At 42.9% G+C, this 26,460-nt stretch overlaps 2 protein-coding genes across 6 annotated transcripts in view; both read right to left on the bottom strand.

Annotated features, from left to right (window-relative positions):
• Positions 1-5,835, bottom strand: part of LOC135900277 (formimidoyltransferase-cyclodeaminase-like) — a 35,637-nt gene extending 29,802 nt beyond the window's left edge. Inside the window, exons 1-4 of the mRNA XM_065429721.2 lie at positions 5,636-5,835; positions 3,209-3,392; positions 1,227-1,355; positions 1,053-1,141 (exon numbers count right to left, since the gene is read on the bottom strand). Coding sequence (XP_065285793.2) covers positions 1,053-1,141; positions 1,227-1,355; positions 3,209-3,392; positions 5,636-5,692 — 459 coding nt within the window. The 5' untranslated portion in view covers positions 5,693-5,835. The remainder of the gene's footprint in view (positions 1-1,052; positions 1,142-1,226; positions 1,356-3,208; positions 3,393-5,635) is intronic.
• Positions 5,836-7,202: 1,367 nt separating this feature from the next.
• The window catches only part of LOC135900275 (zinc finger MYND domain-containing protein 11), a 106,655-nt gene continuing 87,397 nt past the window's right edge, over positions 7,203-26,460 (bottom strand). For 4 of the 5 annotated variants that reach the window (XM_065429718.2, XM_065429716.2, XM_065429717.2 and 1 more), the window contains 4 exons: positions 23,657-23,752; positions 20,695-20,853; positions 17,905-18,078; positions 7,203-14,987 (listed from right to left, as the gene is read on the bottom strand). In XM_065429718.2, the coding sequence (XP_065285790.2) occupies positions 14,865-14,987; positions 17,905-18,078; positions 20,695-20,853; positions 23,657-23,752 (552 nt within the window). In that variant the 3' untranslated portion in view covers positions 7,203-14,864. The remainder of the gene's footprint in view (positions 14,988-17,904; positions 18,079-20,694; positions 20,854-23,656; positions 23,753-26,460) is intronic. The other variant, XM_065429720.2, reaches the window with a different exon arrangement.

Genomic DNA, 26,460 nt, shown 5'->3' with positions numbered 1-26,460 from the left:
TAAAACAAAATGAATCATCACAAAATGCCACTCGAGCTATGTAAATCGAACATTTCACAAAAGGAATGCGACATATTCAGAGAAAACTAGAGTCCGTATGCTAGCAGCCTATTAATTTGTGAAATTTCAATAGCAACCATTTGCACTAAAAGGATCCCTCACCAGGTATTGCATTGGAAGTCATAATCACAGTCCAGGGAGCTTTCAACCATCAAAAATTGTTCAGTAATAGTGGCAGCTAAACCCAATTAAGAGTCATGAGGCAATGTTGTGTCAAGGCTGATTACCCTTCCTGCAGCAGAAGCTCTCTTTACCATTTCTTCGGCCAGCATCTCCAAGTGATATTCCTTCCTTGCCTTCTTCCATGTGACATTTACTTCACTTCCCCCTCCCCCAATTCTTTTTTCTCTCTCCCTACCCTACACTGTGGGTTCAACATCTTGAAGCTGCGCAGTGGACTATAAGGGACGCTGTAGTAGAATGCCCTGGGTTAATTTCGACCATGTGAAACGCACAACCCAGCATACCCAGCAGGGCAATGCCATAGCCACTAAGCCACTGCGGTGGGCACAATCTTTTTATTTTGTCGTGCTGAGAATTTCTGGTGGTTGTCTTGCACACTCTGTGTTTCATGGTAATCCCCATGTAGTTTGTTACTGCCGGCCATTCGTGTACTGCAGGTTAGACCTGAGACATGTAAGCGAATGTTGTGACATCGCATCTGCTGGCAAGGAAGCTAACTACTCTGAAAATAACAGTATGCCTACACTATTGTTTGCATTTGCATAGTGTTTGCGTTTGCATAGTGTACCTTGGTGTACTATTTCGCAGACTATATCACTATATTTGACACACTATATGCTTGTTTGCTTGCAGAGCACAAGCATGCTGAGGAACCCTTTACATTGGTGCTAGTCTGTGATTTCACAGACCTTCCTCAAAGCTCTTCTTTGTATTTTTGTCTGTGGCATGTGGTTTCCCATGTCACTGTTTGCTCAGGTTGGAAACATCAACAACATATTTATTTGGTATGCGACAGAGAAGTCTATTACCTTTTCGCAGAGTCCTTCATATTCGCCTGAACGAATTTGTGGCACACTACGCCTGTAGTCCTGCTGTGCTGCAAAGCCATAGAGGTAAACTGCAAGAAAAGAAGTGGCAGCTAATATAGTTACTTTTCTGGGCAAAGTGGTCCCGCACAATAAATCAGCGTAAGTGATACATACCAGGCACATTCAGTTCTGCTGAAAGCTTCTCTCCAAACTTTCTGGCACAATAGACACATTCCTCCATCTCAACGCCTTGAACAGGAATAAATGGGCACACATCTAGTGCTCCAAGCCTGGCATGCTCTCCTGTGTAAGCACAATAAAAGTAAACTAGCTTAACACTTGTAACACATGCTGGCCAAGTAACATAACATACTGTGCAGGCTATAGTGAAAAGGTACTCCAGCTGAAACACCCAATGCTAGAATCAAAGGTGATTTAACATATTGACCCCACAAGACAAGGAGGAATAAAGTCTTGCCAAAGAGCAACTGTAATTGCCTTGCTGCACTTAAACAATGGTACATTAAACACAAAGATGTATATTTATATTTGAAAATAATGCTTCAGTGTTGACTACATCGCAACACAGATACACGGTACAAATTGCTGATATAAGATTTAAAGACATACAATATGTGGCTTTATAATGCAATGAGTGTCTTGAAGGATTTCACCCGGCTACGCTTTCGCATATGCTATGGGAGTGCCCAGCACAGTACGCACAGACTAACACCACGACTCTCTCGTCGAGGTTGCATGAGGCTCTGCGGAGCTCCACCCTCGACGACCAAACCTGGGCGACCCAGCACGCCCGCGAGGCGGCGGCGAGGCAAGCCCTCGACGTCCCTTCGTGGGAGGCGTAGGCCCGGCCATCATAAAGTGCTGGTTCTGCAATAAAAGTTTATTCCTCCTCCCCTCTTGAAGGATGAGCACAGTCACCCCGATAAAGACTATGACAAACTGGCCCTTTTACATGGGCTACAAGCCATATTGGTCAGCACTGCAATTTTGTGTGAGCATTGGCAAGAAATTGCTACAGTGTTGTGCAAGTGAAGCAGTAGTTACAATGAAGATTATTTACAAAGTATAGTTACAAAAGAAATTGCAGCTCTGACTACTATATTGGGTATGCAAGGTATTTGAGGCCACAGCTTTGAATTACCATAGACATAATATTCCTATTATATCAGTCTAGGCATTCAACTTTGTCTTCAGCCACCCCCTTGTGACCTATCCAGAACATTTTCTTCATGATATCGGCCTCTAATTTGATGCACAGGATAAAGCTGTACACTGTCCTAATCACCTCATACGCTGACTACAGTGGACTGAGATCACGACCTTCTTAAATGTTGCCAAATCCTTTATTTATTGGGTGAGAATAGTTTATAGCTAATTGTCATATTTGACAAAGAGAAATAAGCACTGCCAGTGGTCATATGCCATTTCTGGTGGTTGAGTTTTTCCAGCAGCTGAACACCATGATGAGTGAGAACCCTGAAATGCCAATTATAACAATTGTGGAGTAGCTTCAAGTGGTAGAGTGAACAGCCAAGATTTCTGAGCACAATGTCATTAGGCACTACTCCTAAGTAATGCATCGTCTTGTTCCCACAGGGCCTATGCGTCCCAAAAGTGGCTCGCTGTAAGTTTATGCCCCCCCCTCAATGTGACATCCTCGTTCCCAATACAAATTTGCTACGCTACTTTGTGTGGGGAACGTCACTGAGACAAAGTATAACAAAGACCCAAAAAATGCTGGAAACCCACTAAAGACAGCTCTTGTGGAACCACTGCCCAACATCAACATGAATTATCTGATCCGAGAAAGCAGCCCTTATCAGAGCCAAATTCACTCAGTAATTGAGACTATTTATGGTTTTATTCAGCAGTCTTACAAAACAACAGTGAAAGAAACAACAGAGAAAATTTAGAATGAATATTTCAGTTCTTGTCTGAAATATTGTTGCCATACGTGAAGTCATCCGAAATCAAATACCTTGCGCACCTGGCAGCAGGCAACTCATGCAAGAGGAGAAGTTCACCGTCCTAGGCCTTTGTTGGGTCAATCTTTGTTTTAAAGTTAATCATAAATTCCGCATATATTCCCAAAACTAGTCTGGCATGTAAATCAGTGGACATCTCAGGTACTTTACCTTTATGCTTTGTCATATCAATGCGTTTGTAGGCAACCCTAGCAGCATTGAGTGCTCCCTGGATGACTGCATCAGGTGAGCCCACAAATGTGTACACAGTTCGGTTGGTTGAAGAACCTGGATCGACACCCAGTAAAGACACGCCTTGCGTCGACTTGATGGCTTTTGTTATCTCGTCAATAACCTGGAATTAAGTTGACAAAAGGGGTGATACAGTCAGCGGTTTGTCACCATTTGACTACGCTTAAGAACAGCACAACAGCACTCAATCTTCTTGTGCACCAGCGTGAAACATTAAGAATCCATTATCTCTCATTTCCAATTTAATTATCAAGTGAACCAGCAAAATTATTGCCATTGCTATAGTTTTTCACTGCAACAGCAGTTAAAATCTCGAAACTGGGTTAGCCTTCTTCATCTGTATTTTTCGTTACACCGTTGTCATCTATAGTGTCATCATAATCATCAGGTCACCATCTCATTCTCAGCATCGACCTGACCATATGGCAAAAGAAAAACAATAAAGCCTGCTGCTGGCACTGCGAGTCAAACTCGTGCCTCTGTGGCAATGTGGAGTTGTGAACTGGATGTGCTTATGGCTGCGCTATCAAGCACCTTTGGATCTTAGCAATTTCTGCAAAGTTCAGTGCGCTACGCAGACTATGACAGTGGCAACGTCTGTGCGTACATTTCAGGAGCCACAGCAGGCAATAACGTAGCGGGTGAAGATAACATGCCCATTGCAAAGTTGTCCTTGTGAATGTGACAATGTCCTGTTGTGAGAGCCTCCTGCCATTGTGGTAAATGAGTCCGGAGCTGTAGATATCGCTGAACTCTGTTGATCCCTTTTTACTATAATATTTAGGAACGGCTCTACAGCATAAGCAATAAAGAACAGCGACAATGTCACATGCTGTGCAATTGCCTATAAAATATTGGTGCAAGTGTGCTCTGTTACTTTTGCACATGGATATGCACTTGGTAAAGCTAAAACACACATGCTGCACACAAGAAACAAGTCACCAGAAATTACACTTTTGGTCTAATCGATGCACTGTTGTAACTTTAAGACTACCAGCCTATTCCTTCAGGTATGTGCTTATGGTTCAATATGGCCGGGTTTTTCTCCGTCGGCTCTGTCCCTTGCTATATATGTTGGGTTGCTGCTTTAAGTGTTCACCCACACTTTGCCCAGTCACTTATCCACTCAATCTTTTGTTAGCTTCATGGTATTCATGCGGTACACCTTCATGGATGGTATTTCACCCTTTCTTCTTAGGCTGACCTTCCTTTCTTTTGCCACCAGTATCAATTGTCAGTTATTGTTCCTATGCTGCCTTGTTGCTGCACATCATACATCAATGCAAATTAAACTATAGTCGACTCTATTGAACCTTGTCTTCTTACTGTCGCTATACAAACTCATGTCAGGAGTTCAATTTTGGCTACTTGAGTCTTCTAGATATTGGAGTTCCTTTGTTCCATGAATGTATTGTGCTTCGTTACCAGTGCCTGTAAACTTTGCCTAGCTTACAGTGTTGCTGGTAGTTGCAAAAAAGGTTCATGAAGCACATATCCTATCATCTCTGCGATCCTGCCTGGATTAGATTGTCCACTTTGTTTTCAACATAGCCTTGACCATGGTGGCCTTGTCTCTCTCTCTCTCTCTCTGCTGTCGAGCGAGGATACCGATATTCCGTTGCCCTTAATTTATTTTCACGATGCTGCAGTTCTTCGCACATGGAGCCTTTCAGAACGACAATCCACAGATTGCGCGCCTGCACAACAAATCCCAAAGGAAGCATTAAGCTGGCTCTTTGTTGACCTAATGGCAGCAGTCAAATTCACGTATAAGCTAGAAACCTGCATGGTCAACTTTTCACTGCAGTGCTCTTGAATACTTTTATTCAGCAAATGCACACTCGTAAACGGGTCTTTTGGCCGACCTCTTCTTCTATCTCTTCTTTAAGAGCTCCGCACTGCTCCAAATTTCTTGAGAGCACTGTAGAGATGTATCGGTTTGACATGAAACGTGTTGATCGACCTATATAATTTTGGCACTGAGCTAGATTAAGCATATCTACACATGTTTAGCAATTTTCAAAAGTAAATTGTAGGGCACGCGAACAAATAAAGTTAATCACGTAGGGAGAAATCTACTTGAGTTTCAAATGAATTTCGAAAAGCCGCGGTTTCGACCCGGTAGGGTATACGCGAAAGCATGCATATAAACCGCACCTGCGCACAAACGTTTACCACGCGAGGTGCTGAGCATACCTGAAGCACCGTAGTCGCGCGAGGATGTGGCCAGTTACTTAACCATACATCGTGTGTGTGCAAAATCACCGAGCCAACGCAACTTCACGGGCCAGCGATGCGCAAACCGAGTGAAACCGACCACACCTTTGGAAATTTAGGAGCACCCACCTCTTGGTCCTGGCCCTCAGAAAAGTTGGGCACGCATTCCACGATCTTTGTACGCATGTTGGAGCAGTGCTAATTGGAAACGATGCAGGCTCTTCGGTGGCTGGAAGGAGTGCTACACATAGAAGTGGTTGTTACGCTTATCGTCTGCTAGTGAACCTTGTCACAGGTAGTAGCGGCAGCGGCGCCGCCTGGGTTGTAACACACGCGAAGCGTCAAGCGACGACAGCGCCGTCCAGGCATTGGCGCCGTAGATCAATCGTGGCTTGGTTGGCTGGTTTTTATTATTTTTTTTAAAATTACATTTAAACTGGGCTGGTGGAATGGGTCCTAGTCGGGCGTTGCGCCTGTCAACCCACGCCACAACGAAGTTACTTAGCTGTGCAGATGACAGTGGTGCATACCAATGATTCTCCGAGCACGGCATCGTGCACAGATTTTTTTCAGATGTATGTCACTTTATTATTTTGCTTTTCTTTCTTTTTCTCTGTCTCTCAAGAGATAGGCTGCTTACGGTTGCTTTCTAGTAAAAGTGGCAAAAGTGACACTGAGCATCTTCCGAAAGCCATTAGCAAATTGTGGGAGGTGATAACAGGCCCGTCCCTGGCCGGTTCTCCGGCGCCAGAGTTCTTATCAGCCCTTGAATGCCCCCTCGGGCAACCACCGCGCTGTTAGCACAGCAGTGCCGCTGGAAGGTGAAAACATCGTACGGACCTACTAAAGGCGCCGGTGACGTCCGCTCTATTGGCCCGAAGCAGCCGCGCGCAGGTGCGTCGCGCAGCTGTTTCGCCACCATCCAGACTCGGAACGTGGGGCAGCGCTCATCGAGCTTTGCGAAAATGCCACATCTGCCGACCCATTTGAAGGCGGCTTCCACGAGAAGCCCTTTGCGCGTGGCTGCTCCGCAATGATCTCTGCCATGTTCTGTATTCTCATGCTGCAAACAAGCGCGCTTTCTTTGAAACCCAACTTATGTCCTTAATGTACGAGAAAACGCCGACTGCCCCGCGGCGAATGCTCTGTGCCCACTATAAATAAAACATACTTTTATTCCGAGCAAGCCTAGGTGGGCGGCCTCCTTATTCCAGGTAGCCGCGGGCAATGGGTAACCTCCCAAAACAAACAGGCCGAAATTGCACGATTATGCCGGGAGAGCACAATGCACACCATGGCACATACACGTGTCATTATCTAGCGCAGCCGGCAGCCATTATCATATATGCGGGGTAACAACCAATATACAACAAAATATTTTGTTGTTCAAAATGTACAATTACTCCGAGCCTTGATGACGACGCATGCACGAGCGACATTTCTCGAATTTGTTGGAACTGCATGCACAGTTTTGCAGTGCCAGTCCTGCACAGTTGCCTTGTCCATTGTGCTGGCCAAAGTTTGCTACTTAAGCAGTTTTATTTTAGCCACTGTACTCGTGCAGCATTAGCATGGTGGTGCATGTTACCAGAAAACTGCAGTTCTGCGAAAAGCTGCGATAGTGCTTAAAGGGTGTTCACATTAGGTACACCAGCTTTACACATGTGTATAGCTCATTGAAAAGAAACAACAAATATCCCACAAAAGACAGTTTAATAGCATCATTCAGCAAACATACTCAATCTGTCCACAGTCTATAAGAACATCTCCGGGACAAAGCATACATCACTAGACAATACACTACATAACAGTTTACAAGCACTAATGCTATGTGCCCAAATAATGGCATAATATGAACGTCTAGCGAGCATGCCCTACACACAATAAACAAGTGTACAGAACAAAACCAGTGCATAATTTATACAAAATGAGTTTGCCGTATACGTAACACCGAGTTCCCCATGATGACTATGGCATGTACCACCAAACACCACCAATCATACATGTAAATTTTCCGAGCAGTGCCAAGCATGTAGAAGACCTTCGACAACACACGAGAAGCCTTCAAGTGGTGGTTTCAGTGCCATTTCCGATGGCAAATCTGAAAAATGCAACCAAATTCGGAATTCCGTCAAATGATGCGCTTCCTTTTCCCATTTACCTGATAAGAGAGCGTAGCCACGACTTTACTATCGACATGAAACCATGGACAAGAATAAAATTTACTGCCTGGGCAGCTTTCAAAGCAGGAATAGAAGGCATTACAGTCAACTGCGATTCCAAGTTGTTCCTTAGCCAAAGCACGGTGGTGCTACCTCTTCCAACCTGATAATGTTTTATTACCGGAAAGATAACAGCTGCTGGGTCATGACCTTGCATCTCCAAACAACAATGCGATTGGAGATTCAGCCGTAGGAAAATTTGAAACAAAACTAGTATGCAGAGTGCTACCAGAGGCAAAATCGAGACTGCATGAAAATAAATCGTGAAGTGGTAAGTAACCACTATGGTAAAGGTACTATCCACTGGTCTACTGCTTTTTAAATGCCCATGTATGCACCTGATAAACATGGTTGCTTCGAAGATGCGGTCCCTATTCAGTTGCATATAGCAAAGGAACAGTGATCAAAACGGGGGGCCAGTATAATGTAACAATTCTATTCCGACGCTATACCTTTTTTACACTGTCAAGTGGTTGGAGCAGTGTTCCATGCACATTATCAAAGATAAACTGGTCATGAACAGTGGATGATAAGGAAGAAATAGAATCGAGCAACAGGAATCCTACATTATATTGCCCCACTACTGCTTCTTTATTCAAAATGCGGACTTACACAAACTATTCCACATACATATAGCCTACCCTTCAGTGCAGGGTACATAAGCAACATTGCACTCTTTACTAGATACCATTATAATTGTTCCCACCATGCATGCTCTGTTTATCAAACACCTGCTGTGCAAAATGCAAAGTAACACAGCAAACATCTATGCTCATGAGAGGTCATCAGAAAGCTTGATGTAATGCACACCATTGCATCAGTTGATGAAGTAGTTCATTAAAGACATCCCATGCACCATTAATCAACCTACGACCTAAGCATTCAGTTACAAAAATGCAATGTGCATATGGTCCTCGCATAACACCAAGCAATCCTGGATTAAGAAAAAACTATGTTGTCTGCCATTAGTCCACCTGCCTAGATGGCGACATGTAATCAATTCCATCCAGCTCCCAGGTCTAAATATGAGGCTACAGAGTAGTTTTCATGCACAGCTATGTGCCTCCAGCATCACATAAATGAAAACTGCATTTTTTCAGTAGCAAAGATTTTCAGGATTGAAGAAGTGGCACACGATGAAGCATATATAGACTGAAAATAGGTGACACCGCTAACATGTAGTTTAGCCACCTCTCTCAACTTGTCTCTTGCTTACAGTTAGATGCAACAAGGCCTGACAGAGTACCTATCTGGCAGGAAGCATCTTTATAATGCTGGCATAGTAGCACATACAGAAACAAGCAATCCCAAAAGTCAAACAGGCTGACAGAAACTAACAGTTTGAAGGGGACACACTTGATTACCCAAAGTTTCCAGCACACTATAAGCAAGTTCAAATACTTCACACTGAAAGAAATAATCATCTCTAGCATGCATCCAATGCGCATGCTCAAGCACATTATTCCACTGTGTGCCCATAGCATGGTTTCTGGAGGTACACAAGCTAGCACAACGAAGTTTCAGATAACCACACTGCGTGCACTCGTAGCCAACACGGTCCTAGCCCACACGGTGTCCAACATTCCTGCAGTACAAACAAGCACAATGTCTGTCAAAACTTTTTCTGAAGCAGAAAGCACAGATGCAACAAACTTTTTGCGACTTACTATAACAAATACACAAGGTCAATTATAGCTTAAGCGATGCAGACACATAAAGGCTCTGTTGCAAAGCTAAGGCTACCTTCGTGCATTCTTCTATTGCATAAATGGGAAGCTTTTAGCTTAGGATGCTGCGACACTGCATATAAACACGCACACACCACTCTTTGCAGTTTAATTATCTGTAACCTACTTTATGCCAATTAGGAGTGCTGATAATCACATGCACACTTCAGCACAACTGTGGAGAAATGATGGTGCTTCCTAGAGAGAAAGATTTGCATTGACGGAAGTTGTCCGAGCTCATTGGTTTGCAACCATCTTGGCATACACATTTGGTCAAGATGTATGCTATGGTCTTCGGCCAAGAGGTGCAACAAATGCAAGATGGGAAAGTAGACACATGGCTGTCCAGTTTCCTTTGTATAGTGTTGCACCTCTTCACTCGGGCTGTACACAGTTGCTGGAAAGATGTGCATCCATGTTTGTTTTACAAACAACTCCTGATAACCATTATTCGCTCTCCTGTTGTACAGTGCCTTCATCCTTTCACTGTTTGGACACAACTGCATTATCAACCAAACAGATATAGATTTCATAATTTTCCGAGACAATTTCCACAGCCATATTAGCTTCTTTTAAGGGGCGCCTGCCAACAAGACATTAAGAATACAATTTGAATTTTCTTGAGTGTTAAAGCTGATGCGAAACACACAAAAAGAAGAGGTGCAGACCACAAACCAGACATTGACAACAAACACTTTGACCCTATTAATATTTACCCAGCATCCTTGCAGTTCCCTGCATCCACACATGTGCCCGAGATAAAACCAACGCTCCCTAAACCACACAAACTAAAGAAAATTCAATTTCTTGGAACAGGTATTTCTAACCACTGAAATACTATGTTATATCGGGAGTCCACACTAAAAAAAATCTGTAATTTCATTCTCACCCCCTTATTAGCTAAGAAATTAAAACATGTGTCAGTTTGCATTTAGTTGAAACCAATGGTGTACAAGCCGGCAACCGCATAGTATTCATTAATTCCTCGCTTTAATGGTTACTTCACCCACTTGGTAGTCAGGAAAATTTAGCACAATTGACAAGGATAAAAAAATCAGTCTTGCCAGCTCTATCCATTCACAATATTGCACGCAACAAAAGAAGCAGAATCGTAAACAGCATTAGGAATGGACATTTCAAGGGCTTGAAGAAACAGAGGCTCATACGAAGTCTTAGGTAGCCATACCGTGCAGTTGTGTACCGTGCGGCCTCTTCAAAAAAGGCCTGAATAGGCACGGACTGCACTTGCTAGTGAATGGCTAGTAACCTTTAAATATCTCTTTCACTGACCAACACCTTGTTGAGAAAGAAACCTTGTTCACACTGACATTGTGCATTACCGTCTGTCTTGCCTAATAACATGTTCAACATCTGTACCTGCCCACTTTGTCCAGTGCCAATGAGAAAGGGGGAAAGAGAAAGGGAAAGAAATGCTGTGCGACACAAATGGAGTCTTCAAAAAGGGGCGAACTCTGCTGGCCAAGCAGCCTATACACTACCTCACCAACATCACGCGCACCAATGCCGAGAATGCTACCGGTTCCATCGACCAATTAGGACAGAGAACTAGAAGGCCTGGTCTCGTCTGCCACTAATCCCCTTGTACCCAAAACTGTCTTAATGGACTGGTCGCAGAAGAACCAGCAGCCCAGGATGCCTCAGCCTTCCTCCTTTCCCCGAGCCACCGAGCCGGTTGCCCTTCGCAATTGGCTCGAATCGTCACCCATCACCTTCGTTTTCTGAACTGCAGCGTGTTTACGAAGTCAGAGTATAGTCTCCTCGAAAATGAATGACTAGGGGCATGTGAATAGCAATTTCTGAGACTGAATTAAATACAAATAGAATAATACCACAAAAAAATCGAATTGAATATTGAATAGTTTTCTAATAATGAACAGCTGTTATGACAATATAAAATGATGTTCACATCCTAGTAGTCCTAAATTTATCAAGTTTCTGTCATTACATAGTACATTGTGAAGCGTTGTTTATTGTAAGCACAAATGGACCATTAGAAGCAAACAGTAGTTTGCTCACATGCACAGGACTCTTGAGAGAATGAGAACGATCGTTGTACAGCCTGTAAAGTATGGATACCTAAGCGACGTAACCTGCTTCATTACACAAGTTCTCATGTTTTATGTCTGTACTATACCCTGCTGGGGTGAAAATTTACTGTAGCCATGCTTCAATTTGATGTTTAATTGGGTGCAGCTGGCGTTTTGAAATATTTGAAGAGTATTGAAAAATATTTACATTTATGAATACCAACTGTTCCGATTTGCAGACTGCATCAAATAGGGCACTATTCGATTTGTTATTCAAAATGTTTGAACGTTCACATGCCCCCTATATACGACGAGTATGTAACAATACAAACAAGACAGAGGTTCACAAGAAGATAAAGACAAGGTAATCAATCATGGTTGAACAAGGGATATAGCTGGAGCCAACGTTCTGACAAGGGAACTTTTCTTGCTCAGAGCCAGGTTACAAAACAGGGGCCTCAATATCAAATGCACGTCACGAAGTGGGTTACAGGATGCGATCTCCACGAAAAATTTTAGCACCAAGAAGGTTTGCAAAGGTTTCTGGGTCACTGTGGTTCAAAACTGCATTAAAGTGACGCTCCTGACAAGTAAGTTCGCGTAGGAAAAGGCCATCAAACTAGTTTTACTGAGCAAGAAATAAGAGAAGAAATGAAATGAGAGAAAAATTTCAATATTTTCCTATAACATTAGTGAGCAACATGAAATGACTAGGATGACGATGCTTCAGCTGTATGCTGCCATGTAACGAACTTCCTTGGCATGCGCTCTGCATCACAATGACATGGTTTCGCAACATTTCAAAATCCTCTGCTACAGCGCAGTTAAAAGCACTTTGCCCCGAAGCCACTGAGAAACAACAACAGAAGGTTAGAGAAGGCAGGCTGGTTTCTACAATGTTGCACAAATTCAAGAGTGCAGCAGCATACTTTTGCAGTCACTGGTATTTTGCCAGGATTGCTGCAGTGCTAAAAAGTGAACTGTACATATGCCAAGTAAAAATACCACAACAAATAAAAATCTACAGTCACACACAAAAAAAAAAGAAGCACGCGTACATAAAAACATTCAGGGGTCACACTGTTATTTACAGCACTGGACTAAAGTGCCTTTTCTGAGCACAAAATTTGTTGCAACAGGCTGTCAGAAGGCTGATGGCAATACAACATGCACTGGTTTTCAGGTGTGCAGGCATACAGAACTCGTAAACTACCCAATGAAGTGCACAATCAGTTGTCGCAACTTATCGAGTATGTAGAAAGAAACTAACATTAGGAATGTGCTGCGTGTATGCAAATACAAAGCAAGTCATCTGCGAGCACTCTACAGTTCAGATGTGCACACCCTGCTATGTTCGGTAGACCACACCTTGAGTTTTTTTAAAAAGCAGAATGCTTAAACACGAAGTTGGGGAAGAGAGGTGGAAGGGAGAAAGTGAAAATGAGGTCAACTTTAGCTCAATTTGTTTTAAAAGCATGCCTCCTTACATACTTAAAATACTGCAGCAACAATGCCAGAGCTTGCACCGACCCGAGACAAAAAGGGTTTATGGGGAAGCATAGGTATACCATACTATGACCTTCTGGGAGAAAAACAGCTTGTCATCACATTGCTTAGCACGGAAAATAAAACAGAACACACAGACATTAGTGCTGCCTTTCACAATTTATCCGCAGGGGCCTTAGATAATGCCGCTCAACTGGTTGGTACAATATATACAACTAACCCTCACCGAACGCCTTTTGGCAGCACTATGCAAAGCTGCAGGATTTTCTTTCTCATTTCTGTTGTCTGTCCCCATCCAATCGCACTGCAAATCGTGATCATGACTCCGAACCAACTAGTCTGCCAACATCCTTTGACCAACCCCAATTACACCAGACCAGGCAACCCAGCTCACAACATCCACTTTTGAATGTGCCAGCTTTTTTTATCTGGTCATTTTCGCCATGATCTCCAGGACTATGGGGAAGCCAACTTAAATAACATTGCATAAGGGCCCTTTTGAAGAAGTAATGTACAATAGATTGCATGCGTCTATGTGCACAGGGGCGAGGGTGTGGGAAATTGTGCTGGACATGTGCTACGATGCGGAACCATCCCAATGCCACAGAAGGGGGTCACAAATTCAACAGCACAAATGTCGAGGGCCAGATTTATCTGCAAGACCATGTACATTATTTTCAGGAAGCAGGCAGCAGCTTGGCACCAAGAATGAAAAAAAAAAATTGCAAAACTATTTGTGCATGTCATAAGCTCCTTGCGAGCTCTCAGACAGGGTTTGCTTAGCCCCCTGGCGTATGTTTTACATTCTAACATCTTATGCTTTCCTTGAGACCTCAGAAACAGCTTTCCTTTGGATCACGTTTATGGTTGATCTATATACATCCAAACAGCATAGCACACACACCAATTCACAAGGTGAAAAAATATTTTTCTGCAATTAGGGAAAACTTCAGCATACGATTTCAAGTTATGCATGGTACTACTAAAAGTGCAGCAAACTGCTCACACCAACTCAAGTCTAGCATAGCCCACTACCTGCCTCTTCACACACTTTCCTTGCTCTACATATATAAGGATAGCAAAAGTGGCAGGAAAACATCAATGAAGAAGAAGAAGCGAGTATCTAGGCTTCACATAAGAGGGAAGAAAACAGGAAAAGTAGCAAACAGTGTTAAACTGTCGTATGTCGGTGTGTGTGCGTGTCATCATCAAAACTCGTTGAACCCGTATCTATGTACAGGTTAGCGAGATATACACTCGGGGTCTCTAGAAATGGCCGGACAAGGTGGAGAGGGATCTATGCCCTAAAGCTATGTCTGGTCTTCATGAATGCTGTCATAGTAACAAGCTTTCAAAGTCTTCACCTGTCAAGGAGCAGTGCTGCGCGATAGTCGGACATTGCCTTCTCCATTGCATTACGAGAACGAGAACCTTCAACACTTGCCTGCATTCTACGTTCAACACCACACTTCATGTACATCAACCGAGAGCACATGCACCCAGCAACATAGGCTCGGTTGGTATATGAACCTCTTCCACTACTGCAACGTCTTGCAGCAAAATCTCAACTTGTCCAGACTTTTGCATCAAAACCCGCAACAAGATGTGACAATAAGTCATGCTTGCATTGCCGTCAAATTTAGTATTGCACCACTAAAAACAAATTGCGAGTTACCCATTCTTTACTACTTTCACCGTCAACTTTTCTAAAAACTTGCTTTAAGAACACCATTTTTTTTTTTTGGTTTAGGAAAGTACAGGAAGATGGTGTCTGCATGATGGTGGTGTGGTGTGAAGCGGTCCCAGTGCAAGATTCACAAATGGCGAAGAAGGGACGATGATGACTGCTGTACAATCACTGCTTGCGTCGGCAGGAGCGCTTGTGTTCTTTGTGCCAATGAACTTGCTGGCATTCTACACTGCAGTACAACGTGTTCCAACAGCAGTGGTAGATTGCTTCTGCTTCACAGTTGTAGCACTGCAAAGGCAAACTCTGAGTTAGTAACGCTAAATTTGAGCAGTGAAAACACTTGTTTGAAATAATTATCTTTTTAATTGCTGAAAGTTACGGTTAATATAAGATCACAGATGTGCCATGGATGTGCTCCGATTACGTAAAAAGAGTACTGGAACAATGCATTGTTGCGATGCCACAGAATCTTAAAAAACCGGTGACAAAAGAAACTGAGAAGAGCATCTGGGCTCTGGGCGTGAGCTGGTTTCCATCATGGCCTCTGGCTGTTCTGCTCTTGTAGATATGTTGCATACAGCCCCTTTTGTCTGTTTTTATCCATAAGTAACAATGATTTTTTGCTCACGAATGAAACGGTCCCTATCAACCACTTTCAGGCATGCTACACCAATGCCTAATTCACAGCAGAAAACGTTTGCAAACACCTGTGTCACATCTAATTTGTCTGTACAAGGCAGAGAACTTGGAATATCTGCCTAAAGATTATGTGTGCTTTTCTGCAGCCTTTAATTACTTGATTTCCACCATACTTTGATTGCCACCATGACATCACAGAAACAGGCAATGGTTGTAGGCTGAATAAATCAGATTCCTTTACTCGCCAACATGACCAATAAATGCCAGCCCATGAGTAGCAGACGCCGCCGTTCGGTGAGTAGCACAGCATGAAAAACAAACACGCAATGCACAAAAAGAGGAATGACGAAAACAAAACAAAGTCGCATAACGCACTTTTGCAGTTGTGTTTAAGTGTAAGTGCAAGCACCCGTGTTATAATGCAGCCATGTTTAAAGTAAACCCTGCAGAGTTGTGAAAACCAAAAGGCATACAGAAACGGTCACATGTGTGCTGTGACCAAGACTGGTGCACGTCAACAATGTTTAACAAGTTAATAACAATTCTGGGTATCAATAGCTTCCTCAGATTTATTTAACAGCATGTGCCAGTTGTCCGCAAGCTAGGTCAAACATAAACTAGAGGAAAGCGTTAAGGAGTACTTCTTGCTGCTCTCTGCAGCTCTACTTATCTCCACTGACACAAAATGCTTTTGGAAAATTCTTGCTTGAGGAGATGCTCCCCCCCATGTCCGAGATGCTTTGCAAGTTTGTTACGAAGCGCTGCAAGGCAGTCAATTTTGTTGTGCATGCCGATGCCATCAACTACGCATCAAAATTGCCCTCTTCCTCAAGTCAAGCCGGCTTTACGAAGCAACATCTACTGCAGCCTCCAGAATAATGTGCTGTGGTTGGCATTGCTGTGCGATCTTCCTGTGCACAAGTAGAGAAGATTAAATGCTAAGCGTCGGGCAGTCATCATAAATGAGCTATCCAATGCACGGGCACCTCAAGGCCCCTGCACCATTCAAGAGCTACCACAGGACATCACGTTGGACTTTGTACTTTTGGCAACAAACACCAAAAGTGTTTTCAAATTAAAACAGCACGACAAAGATGAATGAAAGACACAAAAGCCTAACAGAAAAAGTATGAATATGTCTGCTGTCACGGTATCTTAGCGGCTATGGCATTGCATTGCCGAGCTCGAGGTTGCACGTTCAAATCCCAGCAGCGGTGGCTGCATTTCACTAGGTGTGAAATACAAGAATGTTTGTGTATTCAATTTTAGTTGCATGAAACTCCAGGTGGTCAAAATTAATCCAGAGTTCCCACTATGATGTGCCTCATAATCGGATCATGGTAGAAACACGTGACACCCCAGAATGTAATTTTTAAAATTTTTAACAAATATAGGCAGTAGGGACCTAATGTATCTAATCTTGGAGTATGTAGAAGTTGTATCAAGACCAGCAACCTAACCCCTCGAGTGATACTAGGGTTTGGAGCCTTCGAGAGAATGGCTTGCCACCAGCAAGTTGCATGTTCTTGCTTCAGACGAGGGAGGCCACTCCACTGTTATGACGGAAGACATGTTCCAATGCAAAGAAAAGGTGACAGTACAGAAGAAAAAAACTGTCCACATTCCTCTGCACTTGCACGTTAATTTCCATCTTGGTTTGTTTGCACTGTTTGTAATAATTATGAATTATCACCACCTTGCGTTGTCTGCCATTCTATACTGCAACTGCTGCAAACAATTCAAGAATTATTTGCAATTTCGTCATGATAAATAAGCTCCATAGTGTGCCGATATCCTTGTCACACGGGCACCCGCAAACTCCTTTAAACTATGTTGTCTTTATCGAATATATCTGCTACTCACTTGCAGGTGGCTACAGCTACAATGAAAACCGCACTAAAAAAATTTTAACCGGCATCATTTTCGGTTAATTATCACCACTCAGCACTGTCGGACTGCAAAGCCGGCGGTATAATTTAATTCTTGACTTGCTGGGAGTCATTTGACTACAAAATTCTGATGCTAACGCAGCATAATCATGGGCGGCATGCTTTCTTCTCGAGCGCGGCAGAACGTTCCAGCCACACCTTTTTTCGCTACAACATACGTACATTGTTTTGCAAAAAGGTCCGTTAAAAATTAAGAAACGGCTCCAACATGTCGAAATTGGCAATCTAAAGCATCAATCACCGGCGATCAATAGGCATAGTAACGAAAGAGTTAAAAAGAAACTATGTATAGATTCATTTTTCTTGCGCTAAGTACTTCACAGCTCTTCTATAGGTATAGACTGCTTCAAGAGTGACTACATATGTGAAATTTTGCATGCGAAGATAAACGCAACAGTGCCATTTGTGTCCCATGTAGCTCCCTTTGAAAGCTCGTACTGTGCCATGTGACACGGTCACAACTCCCTTGTTGTAAATCTCTATTAGGTAGTTTCATGCTGAACGGAGTTTGCAGGTGCCCACGTGACAAGGGTATAAGGTTGAAAGGGATGAAACGGCAGGAAGTAAGATTAAGACCACTTGGTAAACGCTGTGGCACAGCTGGCCAGGACACTCACCCACTGCTTCTTCTTGGTTTCCGAGATTTCCTGCCGGTGCCGCTCCTGCAGCTTCACAATCTCCTGTTCGCGGGCCTCTTTGTCCCGAGCTTTGTGCTGCTCCAGTTCTGTCCGCATGCGTTCCAGCACTCCGCTCACTTCCTTCAGCTTCTCTGCTTCACACTGTTTCTGGACCTGCATGTCACCAAGTGCAAATTGATTTTGACAAAGCTTGTTGTGCTAGGTTCATGGTATGAAGTGAAATTAAGAAAGTGCAAAAAAAAGAAGAAGAAGACATTCAGAAAACTCAACACCACAAGCACTCACTGACACCTCGATGCCTCTCAGGAAAAGGTGAAATGCAGCGGGGAAGCGATTGCATTAGTTACACATCTGTCAAATTGACAACGTCTTTCTGACAAAGGACTGGCAGAAATGTTTTCATTTTGAACGCCCCTAAAACGTTTGTGTCGCACATGTGCAGACTTTCAATTCTCATTTCACCGTTTCAGCCTTTCCAGAGAGGTGCCAGTTGTTCATCAAGTGACAACTGGGAAGTATCTGCACATTTTGCAATGCTTTCAGACATGACCGAAACTTTCAAGTGACATAGGAAAATGGCATAGGAGACCGGAACAATGATGTGAAGAAAGACATCATTGGTTTCTATTGTTTTTGTTTTTTTTTTTTCATTTTCATTTCCTTACTTTGAATGACCAACTAACCCAACCTCGACATGTCAAAAATATCAAATCAAAAGCAGAGCTTCAAACAGGACCAAGAGTAAAAAATGAAACCCTGCTTTGCCTGCAAAATGAAAACAAACACATGCTCTGGCATTATTCACTGCTAGTGAATACCTCCACACATCTCCAATCTTAAGTACTAGTGGTACCGACTGCTTGGTCAGTACTGTACAATAAATTGCAACTATGAATGGGTGAGGGTTAAGAATTTGTGCACAATGTCAATGACAGCGCAACATCAGCTAGCCCCTCTGTTTATCAGCTTGCAGTGCAATTCACTGCCAAGCAGATACGTGCTTGGCAGTGAATACGATATACGATACATGCTTGGCAGATACGATATAATGCTCTAGTGGTATCTATCATGCAGTACTGCATCCTGGTGTGGGGCACAACTGGTGCGACAAATTTGCACAAGCTAGATTTGCTGCAGAAAAGAGCCATACTGATGTACATTATACTTACTCCACAGAACTCCATTTTTCTAATTATGAAATTCTTCCTGTGTTTTGTTTTTAAAATTATAGGTTGATGTTGTATTAAAAATTTCGCTAAATTTGGCATTCATGATGCAGTTTATCCGGCAAGACAGCGAGTAAATACAAGTGTTCGTCAGACCAGACAAAGAGCTATGGTATGTACCTACCCCTAGAACTTCCCATGATGAACAATCTGTCTTACACACTACCTTCACTACTAACCATATTGAACCTACAAGATTTCGATCCTTTATGTAACCAAAACTGTCTTATCAAACGTTTTTGCCAGCTTAGTTCTTTGAAGAACTAGTACACGCCTTCCATTTTTTTTCTGTTCTTGTTCACTGCTGCTGTTCATGTTGTTGATTACTTGTACTACCATTTTGCTTGTGCTATCGTTTGCCATTTTGTTACTTTCATTCTGTATTACTTGTCACTCTATAATGCTTGTTCACTTTGCAATTCTAATGTATGACTGGCTGTCACCTTGCTGTTCTGCGAACTTGTAAGGGGTTGGGACCTCGTCAAGCTGTTTGAGCTTTTAGTCCTGCACTCTTACTTTTCAAAGAAAATAAATATGATTGATTGAAATAGGATATGACTGAAATGATTGATTGAGAATCTGATTATGAGGCACACTGTAGTGGGGGACTCCGGAAATTTTGACCACATAAAGTTCCTTTACATGCACTTAAATCTAAGCACACGGGTGCTTTCGCATTTCGCCCCTATCTAAATGTGGACGCCATCACCAGGATTTGAACCTGCGCCCTCATGCTCAGCAGCCCAACACCATAGCCACTAAGCAACCACGGCGGGTGAAGCTCTGTATGGATTCTTCTCGTGACGAGTAGTAATAAAGCCTCAAAATTTTTGAAGCACTGCTTATTTTCCAAAGCATTGCTTAAAATACCCATGTTTTGGGGACCCTATGCAGTAGTTTAAAACGTCAAGGTGCATGTGTACTGAGCTACTTTGGCCCCATTTACCGCGAAAAATTCAAACAATTGAGGGCTCAAAAGATTATGGACGCAGACGTAAAACTGCTCTGCCAAAAAAATTTGGCGTCCACCAAGAGTAGCACGACACTGCTCTCGAATGGAGGGCAATCTTTCCTTTCGCAATACTTCCTCCACATTGCATATTTCCGCAGAACTTATTTGCCATAACGTCTCTGTAAAACCAATGCCCTCAACATTTAAATACAAAAGTAGAGGCTGTGCAACAACAGCTCCTACAAGCCTATGCCCCCCCCCCCCCCCAGCAATATCGGGGACATGATGCCACAAAGTCATGTTTCATGGGTGGATTTTTGTCATACAAAACCATCTAGAAAACCAATTAGGCTTGAAAAGCTAGAACAATAGCTTTACTTGGTCTTAGGATGGTGGACAGACATCAAGTGCACAGTATGCAGGTGGCATTTGGGGCTTTTCACAAGCAGGAATCTAGTTCTGTGCATGCATGGGTAGAAATGCTACCAATGTGATGCTTCAAACACCATCACTCCAAACTCACTGCTGTTGCAGTCTCGTGATGTGCTACCCACAATTCAAACACCAGAGAGGCAGTACGCAGAGGCATACCTCTTCCCGGATCTGCTGCACAAGGTGTTCCTTCTCCTCTCTGTACTTGGTCTCCAGCTTTTCCCGAAGCTCCCTGAAGGCTTGTCGATACTTGGTATCACAGTCGCACTTAGCTGGAGCCTCTTCCAAGGTTGGCGTCTTATTCACTCCAGCAAGCATCTGTATGTACCAGAAACAAAGCACAGAAACATTTCCTTACAGACTCGACGACCCGTCTCTTCCGTCCTGCCCAAACAAGCATGCCCTCGTGCACATGCAGCAGCCATTTTGCTAGTACAAACTAAAATGATGGAAGTGTAGACTGAAGACCCAGTCTTCCAGCAGTGAATATCCATCCATGTGCTACCATCATGTAGGCTTCTATGCAATAATGCTTGAAAATAACTGAACAAGAACACAACCACATATAAAAAGAAAAATCCACACCACAGAATTTCTCACTAGATACTTTTCTTGTTCGTTGCAAGTGACTCCTAACAGAACTGATGAAGCACTGACTGCGACTATGTAGGTACAGTGCTGTTGCATCATTTTTATTTGCTTTGCTTTCTGTTCTCCAGAGAAGCCTTACTTGTAAACCTAGACGAAAGCACCATTCACAAGCATCTGCATAAACAGTTTGCATATCAGCCAGGTTGCCTCGTAAGCACACAAACATGCCATAGCATACATACCACGCTTTCATGCATATAACTTGCCCCTGCATCTAACCCATGCTTTAATTTACAAACCCACGGAACGTGTGAGATAGCCCGTGTGAATAACTGCATATGGCAACATTCAAATACTTGTCAAAGCAACCCAGCACCACTGCCGGCCCAAGGCAAAGCTTGAGAAACAATGCCATTTTGTATGTCTCGTAATTGTTTATTTCTGCTCTCGATGCACTGCTCCTCGATGCAGCTTCACAGCAAAGAAAATTTTGGTTGAAGGTGTGATGACATTGCAGCTGTGCAGTTTGCATTGCTGTTAAACTGGCGCCTGAAGACCAAATTCTTGGCATCGCTTATAAGCATAAAAGCGTCGTACGTGATCGTAAAATCATGGACTGTAAATAAAATGCTTTCTTACACTGTCTTCATCATAATAACATAATCTGCTCTAGTTTCTCTTTGTTTTGTATCTTGGTGTATGTGTGCATTCACATGCATCAGCAGCTTGCATTATACTGAGAGCCAGCTGCACTTTCCTCACAGGGTGTCTACCAAGTTGACGTTTGCAAATTCCCCCGAGTTTTCCAGGTTTTCCCCGAGTGCCTCTGCAAAATTTCTGGAGTGACACAGAACTTGGGTTCATGTCAAGGCGGTTTGACACTATGTCCCCCTATGGTGTCACTCTCTAGTAAGCATGTTAAAAATAAAAACGACTTAATCCAGTTTGAATAGCAAGGAGTAGTGTTTGTTTTATTCTAAAAGAAAACAGAAGGAAGGGGTTAGTAAAGTACACAGCAAAAAATATATATATATTCGAAAAAGATGAAATCCATGTCGAACATTCCCAAATACGAATAAAAAGGAGATGCATGCACAAGCAAATATTTTCGAAGATGAGCTACTTCTATCAACTGATAGCAAGCTCATTGGTGCGAGACCCGAACTTTGTCCCAAGTGAGATTCTCTCTCAACAGCTGGTAAACACAACTGTCCTGACTTACTCTCAGCCTGCCCACAGCGCTTCAGTGTCGCGTTTCACTGCTTTAAAGAGTTTATTTTGGTTTGTATTAGGGACACCCGCATCTCGGCATCAGCCAACACTGTTTTTGAGCTCAAGCTCTTTAAGAGAAGCAGCAGCACACTTTCTTTCTCATTCATTTCTCAATGCGTAAGTACTTTCTGTTTTCGTCCTTCTTCTGCTGTGCGTTCACGCCACGAACCTTTCGAAGCATCCTCTCAGTCAGTTGTACAGTCATCGTCTGATTTTTCAGACTGTCTAGTAGCCGCAAGAACGTCGGAAAAATCAGGCTGTCAGAAAAAACAAATGAATGTCTTTTGCTGCCCTTAAACTTGTCGTAGACACATCCAAAATTTCTGAAGGCCTGCCAGTACACTTATTAGGCATATCGGTGCTCGTACTGCGACAGGAGATGGCGGGTGCACACTTGTACAATGAAAGAGCACATACCGTTTCCCTTACATTTTCCTCTTCCCAGGCTTGTTATGCTTCACGACAATACTTTTGCGTATGTTTCGCCGCGCAACATTTCTGTATTGAGGCAAAGCTGACTTTCAGGAACCAGCACTATACAACGCGCCGTGCTTTCCGAGATTCGAAGCCAATGGCGAGGACCACAAAGTCAGAGTCGGTACCATTGCTTAGAGCAGCGAATTCTTTCAATGAAAAACACGGCGCCGAAAGGCAAGAAGCTTAATAGCGAATGCCGAAGCAGCTAGGCCTGGTGTGGCAGCGGTGGCGGCTACGGCTACCAGCGGATCTACGTGTGATAGCGCCAGTTCAAGGGGGCAAGGTAATCAAAATGGAGGTAGTGGTGGCTTTGATTATTGGCATTTCGGACCTGCGGTCACGGCAAAATGACCGGAAAATTGGACAGCGAGGAGTTCTTGCATCTGGAATTTCAGACATTCTTATACATAGGCTCTATGGGGTACGTGGTGGTACAGCGAAGCCGTCCGAATTAGCAGGCGTCCAAAAAGTCGGTCATTGGCAACTCCTCAAGCCGACAATATGGCGTCAAAGACTATTCGTTACGATTCCTCCCCGTTACTTGAGCCAGCATTACCGTGACTTTCGTTCCCTTTCAATGAAATTACAGCTAATTTTCTCTGATAGAAGCACAAATTCCCTGAGTATTTCCAGACTAATAAAAATCCCTGAGGATTCTCGGTTTTCCCCGCTGGTAGACACCCTGCCTCAGTTTTACTGTGTGCATGCGGTTGGAGAAGAAATAATAAGCATTAATACCTTGTCTCAATCAACCACTCTTTAAAGAAAGCAGTAAACAAACCTTTCGGTGTGTTTGTGTTGATGTGGAAACCCTACAACTGGGCGATTCTTGGCAGGAGGATGACACTACATTGTGGTCCTCTGAAGACGATTCATCCTGGAAAGAAAAGCTCGGCCGCTGCTTAACAATGACATTGTAATGGTGGGACATAAAATTGCTCCACCAGAAGTCTTGTGCAGAAAAATGGCAGATTAGTGCCGGGTACATTTCAATGTGTAAATTCACCTAAATCTCTACTTCGAACACCAGTCACAACTCTAGGGCCTGAAGCAAGGCATGATGCATCATCTACCAAATGTGAATGCATAATTTAGATATGTTCAACTGCCAAAGTAAGCACAAGTGCTGTGTGAAGCACATTTTAACAGTCATGCTGCACATGCTGAAATGCCATGGCACTATTATGAAGCGTTGTCATAGCTTGCATAGCTGACTGAACATTTTTCATTTCATTCCCACTTCAATCAAGGCACTTTTGCAGAAACCTGTCTTGGCAGACATTATTATTATTATTATTATTATTATTATTATTATTATTATTATTATTATTATTATTATTATTATTATTATTATTTGTTTGAAAACATATATAACTGAAAGACAAAAAAGTAAGGAGCAGGCTGGCAAATGGTGACTGAAAGGGGGCACCATGCCTGCCTACCCTTCAGGCAGAAGGGGACAGAAATAGAGAAGCAAAAGATGGGAAGAAGGGAAGGAAAGTAAGAAAGAACAACATGACCAGATCACAAGGACTAAAGTAAAACAACGACTAAGGCTAGAGAATGGCAGTATGAGAGATACAGCAAAAAACGTCAAGCCTTTTGGCATACACAGCATAAGGCTTGGAGAATGCCAGACTTGGCCATGCCACTGTGACAGCAACAGCTTCCCAATGCAGTTCAATGAGAAACAAAGCATACAGAAATGGTAAGCACTGATGGAAGATATTGGTAGTTCCGTGCATTTTGTTGCAAGGAATTCAACTGTATGCACAAGTACAGTAGAACCCAGTTATAACAAATTGCAACATGCATTGCAATTAGTACAATACACGTACATCTAATAGCCTGATATAGCTGGACCCGCATATAACAAATTACGAACTTTTGTTACACATTCACTTTACAAGGAATAATTTGGTGCCATTCAGGGCATGTTGGTAGTAGCCATGTCACCATGTGTGGCCACACTTGGGTATGTCAGTGAGGGAAGAGACTGGCACAGTCTTCGCTCCCAAGGAATAAAGTGCTATGTATATGCGTGGGGCTAGCTGCGCTAAGACCAATTGAGGATCACATGGACTGGATAGGCTTGGTGTGCACTCATGTGATTGGCGCACAAGTGAGCCCTCTCTGCCCAATGTGATCATGGTCAACTGCCCTCCTGCTCCATTAGAGCTTTGTTTTTAAGTGTGATAGTGATAAGGGATAGCGATAAAATTTTCTGCAACCCCCGTGTTGCAGAAAATCTGGTGTCGGTGTCCTGCATTGACTGTCTCTTTGCAAAAAATCATCGAGAACCACGCATATCCTATACGGCACTAAATTGGCTCATACCTTGCCTTACATTCTTTTTAAAGTTATTCCTCAGAATTTTGAAATGACGGCCCACAAACAAATGTCATGAAACAAAACAGCGAAAGCACATGCCTTTTATGCTAAACCTTCTCAAGGTGAAATAACAGAAGTGCGAAACAACAACAGAAGATCGGCCCACGCAAGAGGCCGCGTTTCTACCAGAAAGCTCGCCTTCGTGCACAAATTGCGCCGCCGGCATTTCCCGGTAAACATTGGGGGGATATAAGCTGCATTTGCCCAAAAGCATGAGAAGCAGTTGGGGATCTTTCAATGTTATCGCCTTCTACTCTTAAAGGCAAAGCTTCAGTATCCTCTTCTTTTTTTTTTTTTCTTCGGCTGGCATGTTTTGTTGGTAGTCATAAGCACATGGAGTTCCAGATGTAGAGTTCGTTATAAGGAATATATCTTTTTTGTATTTTCGTAACAGATATATATGTTTCTTCTTCAATATAAAATGTAATTTGCTCTAGCCAGGTTCATTATAACCAAGTTCGACTGTACTATCAACACAGCACCATACTAAAGGAATGCATTGGCACTACTGTCAAATGCAATTTAAAGTCTGCTTTGAAAATAATTCCTGGAATCTCGATGGTCATTGCTCCCTCACTTCTTCAATCCCCAAACCTGTTTGCATCATCCAATCACTGATAGCAAGAAACTTTCTTCACGACCACGACAGCCCCCCTTAAGGCCAGACAGTTGCAGCTGATGAGAGCAGGCCTGTAATCTTCCCCTTTTCAAATGCAAGATAAAATGATGCGAAACCCGTATTTTCAAAGTCTTGACCCTAGACACTTTGTCCCCCAAGTGTGGGACGAGGCACTTTAAGAAAGACCTATTTTTAAACAATTTGAATGAATTTTTTTTTACACAGTGAATGTCTTTTTACCAGCCAATTTCAAAAAATGCAATATTTTTCTATGATAAATACTTTTGATGATATCCAAACCAAGATCTTTGTATAAGGCCTAATTGTCAAATTAACAGCAACTCGCACGGCAACATACAGTGCACGTAATTGATTTTGAATGTTCACAGTGTGTAGCAAGCTAAAAATCGCTGTTTTAGGTCATTCTGATGCCAAGTGACAGGTTGTCAAACTAAGTCACAACAAACGCCAACTTGATATTTTTCTATTATCAAGGTGGGCATTTTTTATGACTAAGTTTGACAACCTATGACCGCATAACAGGCTGATAAATGTAGCTGCAAGTCTCAAAGCTT

This window comes from Dermacentor albipictus, chromosome 1, assembly GCF_038994185.2.
Source record: "Dermacentor albipictus isolate Rhodes 1998 colony chromosome 1, USDA_Dalb.pri_finalv2, whole genome shotgun sequence".
Classification (NCBI taxonomy): domain Eukaryota; kingdom Metazoa; phylum Arthropoda; class Arachnida; order Ixodida; family Ixodidae; genus Dermacentor; species Dermacentor albipictus.
Note: the sequence above shows the minus strand (reverse complement) of the source record. Positions and strands in the feature narration are given on the sequence as shown.